The 10,586-nt window shown below is 40.8% G+C and overlaps 1 protein-coding gene across 2 annotated transcripts in view; it reads left to right on the forward strand.

Annotated features, from left to right (window-relative positions):
• Positions 1 to 9,178, forward strand: part of LOC115548503 (Y+L amino acid transporter 2) — a 34,807-nt gene extending 25,629 nt beyond the window's left edge. For both annotated transcript variants that reach the window (XM_030363198.1, XM_030363199.1), the window contains exons 9-10: positions 7,379 to 7,562; positions 8,136 to 9,178. In XM_030363198.1, coding sequence (XP_030219058.1) covers positions 7,379 to 7,562; positions 8,136 to 8,230 — 279 coding nt within the window. In that variant the 3' untranslated portion in view covers positions 8,231 to 9,178. The remainder of the gene's footprint in view (positions 1 to 7,378; positions 7,563 to 8,135) is intronic.
• Positions 9,179 to 10,586: the final 1,408 nt, after the last annotated feature.

Below are 10,586 nucleotides of genomic sequence, written 5' to 3' on the forward strand. Positions count from 1 at the left end.
TTTCATACAAATCATAAAAGCCTCTCCTTGTGTCATTGTGTGTGCGTGTTTCCGAGGTGCTTGTGTGTGTGCGTGCGTGGGGGGTTCTTGATTGAACAATTTTCTAATATTATTTGAAAACTTCTCAGCGAATATTGAATAGTGTAATGCACATCCCTAGTAATGCACATCCCTATTACTCAGCATTTTACATGAGTGGCATGCCACCGGAAAAACGGTAGTTGCCAGTAGGAAATGGTACATACTAGGGGTGTGACGATACACTCAGCTCACGAGACGAGACGAGACACGATATTGGGTTCACGAGAACGAGACGAGACGAGATTTTAAGAAAACTACAATGACAAATTATATGACTGGACCTAACAGACTTTAACAGACTTTTATTTAACCAAGTGGCGCATGTATTTTGAAATGTTTTATTATAACTCTTTACATGCATGAAATTGAAACTAAAACTAAAATTGATAAAAGTTCAATTAAAATAAATTAAATTAAATAATTCTCTTTTTTTCAATTGCAAACAATATTATGTGCAAAACCAAATCAAAGTACCCAAAATGTACTTTGATTAAAGGTATTCGTTCTGAAATTTTGGGTATTTTAAGTGCATTATATAGTGCATGAAATTAACCACTGAGAATTCGAACACCGCTACAAAATGGCGAGCACCCTAAATAGTACAATATATACGTGATAGAACGATTTCGAACACAGCTTATGGCTGCTTTCGATGCTTCCCCTGCTTCCCCTCCTTCTCCTCATCTTCTTTTCCTTCTCCTTCTTTAGGTTCTGGCAGGCTAGATGTAGCAAAGGCGCATTACTGCCCCCACAGGGGACAAATGGAAGTTTGGATAAATCACAAATCTCGCGAGACCGAGTTTTAACGCGACGGGTAATATCATCGAGTTTAATCTCGCGAGATCTCGTGGCACGAGATCTCGTCACACCCCTAGTACATACCATTAACATGATTGGCATGCCTGTGGAAAAACGGTAGGTTACAGTAGGGAATGCTAGGGGAGAGCCGGGTCGATTGAAACACAAGTGTGATTAAATACATATGTTGGATGATCGCGCTGTTTTTAACTTTGAACGTGTGTGGACATTTGTTTCAAATACCCCGCCTAGTCGGGACGTTTGAAACACATATGCGGGACGAATGAAACAGCATATTTTAAACAGAAACTATTGACCTTGCTCTTGGTTTTATGCAACATACCGGACAACATACTAGCTAAAATTTTACATAATTTCTCATAATATAAATAGGTCAAAACATATTTTTGTCCTGTGCGTAATTGTTAAGATGCACACTTCGATTAAAATTCACCTTTCTTCTTATTTACAAGTTGGACGGCTACATTTTCATTTCATTTACTTATTTTCCCTGTCACCTAAGTCATGTTTAGGGATACATAGTTGAACATCCTGTTATTTATTTTAAACAAATTGGTGACGTGTGGGACATTTGAAACAAGTGTTTCATTCGTCCCGACAGCGCATACTGGCACTTAAAACTCTGACATTGCACACTTTAGGACAGGTTTAAGTACTAATTCATCTGTTGTATTGTCATATTATTATGCCATGAAACAGAAAACACAACTGTTTATTACAAAAAACTACCGCACAGAAGATTTTACTTGCCACACTCAAAAACAGGTTCGCCGGGATAACATTTGAACAACATCATGACACAAAATTTCACGGGGTTGGTCAGTCTTGTGTGCTGAACGTAGTGACGGAATTTGACGTGAAAGACTTGCATGGTTTTCGAGGAAATTGCTGTCTTTCAATCGTCCCGTGTTTCAATCGACCCGGCACTCCCCTACAAACCATTAACATGAGTGGCATGCCAGTGAAAAAACGGTAGGTACCAGGAGGAAATAGTAATTACCATTTTTACATGAGTGGCATGCCAATGGAAAAACGGTAGGTTCCAGTAGGAAATGGCACTTCCCATTAACATAATTGGCACGCTCATCTGAATGTTAGAGAGAGACAGAGATATCTGAAAAGAAAAATCGATTTTATGCTCCGATCCTTATTTGTTACCCCCAGGTTGTTTTAGTCCATTAGTATCGGCCTCACGCTTGCCTCAAATCAATTTTCATGACATATATATTCATATATATGTATACCTCCCCATACAGAGGAGATATCTTGAAAGCGTTCAAGAGCACTGATGCCTACCAATATGCTGTGGCTGGATGGGTGAAGGACGCTAAAGTGAGGCACTTGGCCACCAATAGTTTTTATCTGATAATGGCAAAGTTAAGTACTATATATTTGGGACTTCTTGTGAACAGTTTGTGGTGGGTTACTATCATTGATCGTTGAAATCAGTCATCAAATCGTAGACGGTAATTACGCCGGGGACGCTTGGGACGAATTTCCTCTAGATTCATTTTGTACCCACTACAAAACCCGATTTGAATTATTATGGATTATTTTGGACAATGAATGAGGTATTAATACTCTTTGGCCTGGACGTTTTCAACATTGGGTATATGAAGCAGAACATAGTCGGTCATATGTCAACGTTTTTTGTATGCATTTTATTCATTAGTAAGCTACATGGATATGCCATCTTTCAGAACCTTTCATTACCTGCACTAAAGAGAATAAAAGAGCGCATGTCATTGTTTGATTGTGGTCGTAGGTGTTGTTGTTGGTGCTGAGTTACCACTGAAATCAGTGGGTCAGTGGGTGGGATCGGTCATCAAGAAGGCGGCGCAAAGCTACGGTGACTCAAGTGAACCAAACAAATAGGCTACTAGGACACCTTGATGAATCACGATTGAAAAAATTGATGAATGTCTAGCAATAGGCTACAGTGCCACCCCCTGGTAGATATAGGGACCTGCCTCTGTAGTCATAGGCTGCGTCTCAATTCAGGGGATGCATCCTTCGAAGGCTGCATTTGAAGACCGCTTGCGAGAGAAGAGTTCCAACACTATCTGATCTCGCCGGCAGGGTGGTCACGTGGTTCATGTAAGCTGTATAAGAGGGCTCATGTCCACCGAAGACTTACAAAAACTTGTACATGCCTTTATCACTAGTAAGCTTGATTACTGCAATGGTCTCCTTACAGGTCTCCCAAAACAAACTCTAAGGAAGCTTCAGCTTGTTCAGAATGCTGCTGCTAGAGTTTTAACAAAGATCAAAGAATTTGAACATATTACACCAATTCTTAAATCGTTACATTGGCTTCCTGTAGGTCAGAGAATTGATTTTAAAATCATGTTGCTAACCTATAAATCCCTACATGGTTTAGGCCCAAAATATTTAACTGATATGCTTCCACTACATAAGCCTTCTAGAACACTAAGGCCCCGTCCACACGAAGCCGAAACCGTTACGGTTTTGATCTATCCGGTTTCGGAGTATCTCCGTAAAGACGGAGTCAAGCGAAACCGGGTAGATCTGTAGAATCGCTGTAGTACACATTCCAGGCCCATAAGGGGCGCCGCTTCTGCTACAAAAATAGATAGTAAGAAGAGGCGAGCATGCGCATAAAGGGTGAGACTCCGCGGGCTTAACAGTCATTGGCTAGACTAGGGTCGAAGGGTGGGGCGATGACGTCATGGTTTATGGTTTCAGGCGGTTTCAGGCGTCCACACGAATCCAAAACGAAACCGGGTAGATTTGAAACCACCTCCTAGGGTGGTTTCAGAAGTTTGCGGTTTCGGTCAGCGGATTCGCCGGCTTCGTGTGGACGGAAGGCCGAACCGTACAAGACCTTTGCGGTTTCGCCATGAAATCGGCTTCGTGTGGACGGGGCCTAAGATCTTCTGAGACCAATCTGTTAATTATCCCCAGAGTAAACACGAAACATGGGAAAGCAGGATTTAGTTACTATGCAACAAATAGCTGGAATAAACTCCCTGAGGATTTAAGACTTGCCCCAACTCTGAGCACCTTCAAAACAAGATTGAAGACTTTTATGTTTGCTTTAGCTTTCTGCTAAATCTTAAATACTTTACCTTTATTTTACTAAAATGCCTTTTTAACTTTCAATTTAATTTTCTCACTTTCTTAAATACATTGCACTTTCAATTTTACTTACTAAAAAGCCTTTTTCAACTTTCAATTAAATTTTCTATTTTTACCAGAAAGATACATGATCTGATACCAGAGAGAAAGGATAAGGGTTACTAGAATCCGGGTTGGAGTCCCAGAGAAAGTACCAAGTTCCTTTTAGGTCGGGTTGGAGTCCCGACGCGGATACCAGAGAGACTGTTGATCTGATCTTAAATACATTGCACTTTCTATTTTACTCATTTCTTTGCATATGTTTTCTTTTACTTATCTATTATTTTATTTTATTGTATAACAATGTTTATGTGTGAAGCACTTTGAGTCTGCCTTGTGTATGAAAAGTGCTATATAAATACAGTTGCCTTGCCTGGCCTTGCGTAAAAAAATATACATAATTACGCTGTGCATATACGAATAAATATCAGTATATGCATCATAAAGGGCCTCTAATACAATATAGACAGTTGACAATTCAAAAGAGGTAGCTATTTAATGCACTTACCCATAGGCGTCGATTACGCCGGGGACGCTTCCCCACCAGATTTCGTCATGAATCATTTTGTACCCACCACTTTTAAAGAGAATGAATAAAAAAAAAAAAGTTTTATTATTATGGATTATTACACGGATCTTCTCAATGCCGTGGAACGCTCCGTTCACTTGCATGGGCTCTTCACAACTTCGCGGTGAATGCTAGATATAAATTGACCGCTGACAAGGAAAACAAAGGACTTTTTGCCTATAATGACGTCTTTGGTATCACTCCTCAAGAGGTCCGGTAACTTTTCAACCCCAGCGTCTTCGGTTGCTAAGCGACGTCAACGACTTCGGTAATGGATAATGTATGGAACGTCACCGGTCGAATTTAAGCCCCTTCAGTGGGAAGCAATTACCCACGCTGCGCGTCGGTAACCTGTTCGCCCTGTCGGGGCTTATTTCCCGATAATGACCGGCATTCTATACATTATCCCTTACTTATTACACGGCTCTTCTCAATGCTGTAGACTACATTCGTATTCGGTTGCTAAGCGACGTCAACGACTTTGGCGAATTATTTCTCTGCTGATCAACGCTACGAATGATAACAAATACATTGGAAAAAGACACACTGTGTGAAGTTATTTTTTCAATTTGGCAAGTAGCCATTACTAATAATACCAATACTCTTTGGCTGGGATGATGAGGCATCAGACAATCAAGTCATTTTAGCCTGAATACATAGGTAAGAAGCACCAGAGCATGTTGCTAGTACCATGGACAGTATCAGAACGATAACCTGTTGAACTAAATGGATGTGGTAGGCTACACCACGGGATGCATCTGCAGACCACTGCCACATGAATAAAGGTAAGACGTGATATTTATTGCTTAAGATTTGCTGGTGCTGTGGCGAGGTCTTTTGTGTTTTTTGCATTCAAGTGGTCGGCTGTTTTAAATTGCAATTGATAGTCGGTGGAGTCAGTCTCTTGTTGACACAAAGTGACTTTTGGTCATTCTTGAATTCTGGCATAATTGAGGGGGGGAGTTCATGAGTTTTGGTCAGAATGCCTGATGTAGGCTAGTTTTAATGGAATGTGTGTTGTGAATTGAGAACAGCCAGCTCCTGATGTGATAGGCTACAGCGTTCAGCTGTGCAACAAATATTTCTTTCTTTTTCAATCTTGACGACTTTTGTAGTGCTGTGTGTAGCCACACCTTTGGCCCTTCTGAACTTAAACACGCAGTTAAATTCCTTTCCTAGCTCCTCTTGTTTATGTTGTTAGCTTAGCCATTTCATGTCACGTTGTCAACATTGGATACATGGAGCAGAACATAGTGGGTCATATGTCCGATGCTTTTTGAAAACGTTTTCTTCATAAAACGTGCCAGACTGATTTTGTATACATTTTATTCCTTAGTAATTAGCTACATGGTTATGCCGTCTTTCAGAACCTTTCATTACCGGCACTAAAGAGAGAAAAAGGAGTGCATCCTCATTGTACCCAGCACTTCTAAAAATGCACTTCCGAATGCGTCTCTGTCCCCAGCACATTTCAAACCAAACTGACGCCAATGCACTTACCTCAGAAGTTACCCGACGGCCAGCAATGGAAATTAATGATCTCCTGCGCCATAAATGGATGTTTTGGAACTATGCAAGGCTCCATACCCCGGAAATAGGAGACAAAAAATGCTACAACGGAGCCCAATGGAAGTGTCGACACTCTTATATCTGTTATATCTATCACTCTGGGCTGTCCCATTTCGAAGGCTCCTTCAAATGCGGCCGAGAAATGCAGCCTTCTTTTCCCAGATTTGAAGGGTCCACCGGCTGGATCCTTCAAGGCCCCCCCCCAAGATTCATTGCGCATTGGATTTTTTCAGAAATGGCGTCGGAGAGAGCGGAAGCGGCAGTTGCAGCAGATTACATAATGACAAAACTATGTAAAAACATTGTTTTATATTAAAATAAAGTTGGGACTATTTTAAATTTGTAACTTTATTGTCAAAGTTCAATGCCATTAACACGAGCCATATAATGTTAAACTAACTAACGTTATATTTTATATAATTATAATATAACGGCTTTTTCTCCTCCGCCGTCCGGTTTGAACCGCAGTTGTCAGGGTTACTAGGTGACAGGGGCAGCGCGTCGTCACGCAAGGTATTAATTTGATCTTAAAATGCACCGTATGTCAATGAAAGACATGTTTAAAATAAAAGAGACATTGAACTTTAAAGTTCATTATGTTTGGTATTCATTGAATAAATCAGCTATAATTTACTTGAATTAAATTATTTTGAAATACCTTCTCAGAAAAATGTAAGTATGCGATTAATTTAGATTAATTAGTCACAGAGCCTTTAATTAATTAGATACATTTTTGTTTATCGCTTGACAGCCCTAGTTGTGATGTCAATAAAGACCATTACATTTACGGCAATACTTGTCGTGAAATTATAGGGAGGAGGCGGGGCCTGCTGGTGTCATATACCATTGTTGGGAACGGCATTTACCGTTCCTGAACGGCATTTGTCATGTTATGTCAGTGGTCGTGGGGGCACATGCCACAGGCCAATAAACAAACTCAGCGTCTCTCCCAAAATCTGTCAAGGGAAGGACGGAGAGTCAAACAGAGACCCATCAAAGTAGGCCAGACAGAAAGGCAGACAGTCAGAGTTAATACACACTGGTCCAAGTAGGGCATAAAACAGATGGACAGAGGGACAGATGGGTAAACCATAGGTAATTTAGGACCAGCCAGATGGAAAAAACATGAATGAACCAGTGTATTACCAACACGAATGAACCAGTGTATTACCAGTGCCTGTTTTGTCTATCCCCCCCTCCCAGCTGCCTCTGGTCTTCCCCATCCTCTACTGTGTATGTAGCCTGTTTCTGGTGGTGGTTCCTCTCTACAGCGACACCATTAACTCCCTCATAGGGATAGGGATCGCTCTCTCTGGGGTCCCTGTCTACTACGTGGCCATTTACCTGCCTGAGGACAACAGACCCAAACTCATCGGCACAATGAACGGTTTGTTTTAAATGGAAAACACAGCCTTGTGTGTTTGTGTGTGTTTGTGCGTGCGTGCGTGCGTGCGTGCGTGCGTGCGTGCGTGCGTGCGTGCGTGCGTGCGTGCGTGCGTGCGTGCGTGCGTGCGTGCGTGCGTGCGTGCGTGCGTGTGTGTGTGTGTGTGTGTGTGCGCGCGTTTGTTTTAAGATGATATATCCTCAAGAAGAAAGTCACTGCATTTCTACGTATACATGATGAATCCAGTTCAAATGTAATTTGTTATCACAGTGCATTCAAGTTGCTGTGTTGTTTGAATAGATGGAATAAACAGGATGTTTATAAAGCCTAACTTGACCACCATGGGTTCGTTTCTGGTGTTGTTACAGGACACACTAACATAATCACTGCAAGGAGTACCAAGCTATAATTCCCCTGGTCATTTTCTGTCTGTCTGTCTATCCGTCCTTCCGTCTGTCTGTGACCCTCTGGCTCTCTCTATATATATCCTGTATCTTGATCTTTTTATATCCCTCACTCACACACATAGACACATAGAGAAAACACAAAAACTCATCATCTGGTATGTTTTCCCAGCCTTCTTCACCAGGTACACCCAGATGCTTTGTTACTGCTGCCTCACCGAGCTGGACACCGAGACCGGGGCCCCAATGGTTGATGAAACACAGTGAGGGGGGTCCCAGTCGGCAGCACCCCACAAAACACCAACTGTGCCTGGACACTCCCAGAGCATAGAGCGGATCGGAGTATGCTATCCTCATCATCATCATGGATGTGGGAAGGCAGCATACTGTCTGTCCATTTCAGCGACCTGACAACGTAAACAAACACACTGCCATCAAGAGGAGGAGGAGGAGCAAAGCTTGATTGTGTTTCATTAAAGGATACCATCGGGATATTTCTACCTTGACAATATTTTCCCATCATTTTTGGTTTAAAAGACTAATGCATAGCACAATTTATTTTAATTGGTCCAGTACTGAGCGAGACCATTGCAGCCGAAATCCGTTAAACTGGCTACAAAATAATCCTTATTGGGAAATATGTGCTTGTTTTTTCTCTGAAGTACTTTTGGATGTTTATACATGCCCATGTTGGAAGTGAAAAGATTTAGTGTGAATACAATAATTTTATAGAACCACAGTTATATAATTAGTACCATACCACAAATTATATGAAACTGTTATGGATTTGTAATAAACACATTTCAATTTTGATATAATAGGTGCATGGTGCCATTAGAGAGTGCCACAGCACAGCCACTATGAGCAGTCACAAAGTGACCCTCCATGTCAGCCCAACCCTCCCAACGGCAGAAACCTAGGGAGCCGGAGAGACGTTTCACTGAAGTACTTTAATCAAGTCAAATTAAGGTTATTGTACTTTTACTTAAATACTGATGGATTCCAAAGTAAACATTGTCTTCTATTTGTACTTAGACATTGTTACGGCCACATTGGCCTTTCAGTCGTCATTGTGTGTGTGCTATTAGTTTTGTCTGCCTTTGCTCTCATTGGCCTGGTCCTGAATATTCCACTGTCTTCTGCCCCGTTTCTTTGTTACGTCTGAGCCGCGTAACAACATGCACGTTTGAATAAAAAGTAGGATTGAAAGAAGGACATCCAAGTATTGTATATTATTCTTCCACTCTGTACAGGGTTTACATACAAGCTATATGTAGCCCTAGTGGGCAGTAGAGCATTCAGATATGAACTTGTCAATAGGTTCGTAATGAGGGAAAGAATAAAATGACAAAACAATGATTAACTGGAGCCAAAGGTTAACTTTTAGATTTACTGTATTCAACCTTGTAGAAAAATAATAAAATAGATTTCAGTGCAATCAAGCATATTCAGGAATTCCACAATTTAGACCCTAACATTATGTCAGCAACAATTATCGGTAAACACCATGAAATGCCTGAAAAATGTCCATAAGGAAAAAATGTAATATAAACAAAGATAAATTCCTTGCAAATGTTCATTTAATTGCCTTGGTTCGGTCAGTTCAGCATACTTTAGTCAAAAAAGGGGAATGTCAAGTCAGAAGTCAAAAAGTAAAAGTCAATTGGTCATGTCAGAGCGCTTTCTCCCGATATGCTCAAGTGATTGATGTAAAGGAAGATTGGTATCCTCCTCGGCACAGGTGATGTCGGTCCACTCCTTTGGATAAGGAGGTGTCTTCACTAGCTCGCCACCCCTTCGTCAAGGGGAATTCCATCAAGATTCTCAAGGGTTTCCAAGGACTCCAAAAAACCTAGCCTTTAGTAAAAAACAGGCTATTACTACATGGGTCTTAGAATAATACTCTTTATGGCCATAATGGATATCATCAAAATCCTCAACATACTGTTGAACCACCATAGTAATACAATGAATGAATTATCTTTTTTAACTGTACAGCTTTTTTCCACACATGAAATGTGTTAATCTTTTGACTAAATATGAATTATATTTAGCTATTTATCATGAATCACAATCACTTCAACTCTTTTAACCATGAAATATGATTAAATAAACCTTATTTAACCATGTGTCTTTTTACTCTGTAGCCTAACATAAAACACATCTTACAGGCTACACCTCAACATATTAAATTCAAGGCTATATAAGTGCATATAGAACAGTCTTTTTAAACATATGCTACGTACCATTAGCACAAGTAGTGCATAACAGAGCATACATACTGAAATTGTAAACATAAAAACACCACAAAAGTAAAGTGCAAATAAATTGAGCAGCTTAGCTTCATATTTTCTAGCAGATTATCAGTGAAATAATGTGCTGCTTTAAGTGTAGCTTCAATACTGTACAGCAGTTTACATAGAGTCAGGTTCACAGCATCAGCAGTAAAATTACGAGCTTCTTACGCCTCGTGCCCACTGCATCCGTCCGTTGACTGATCCCCATTGACTTTGAATGGGGACGTACGCGCGTAATGCTTTGTGGATTTCAACTTTTTCGGCAGCGACGGATCCGTCATCCAATCAGATCGCGTCTGCAAATTTAAGCACTGTGACACTACTCG

This window comes from Gadus morhua, chromosome 8, assembly GCF_902167405.1.
Source record: "Gadus morhua chromosome 8, gadMor3.0, whole genome shotgun sequence".
NCBI lineage: Eukaryota > Metazoa > Chordata > Actinopteri > Gadiformes > Gadidae > Gadus > Gadus morhua.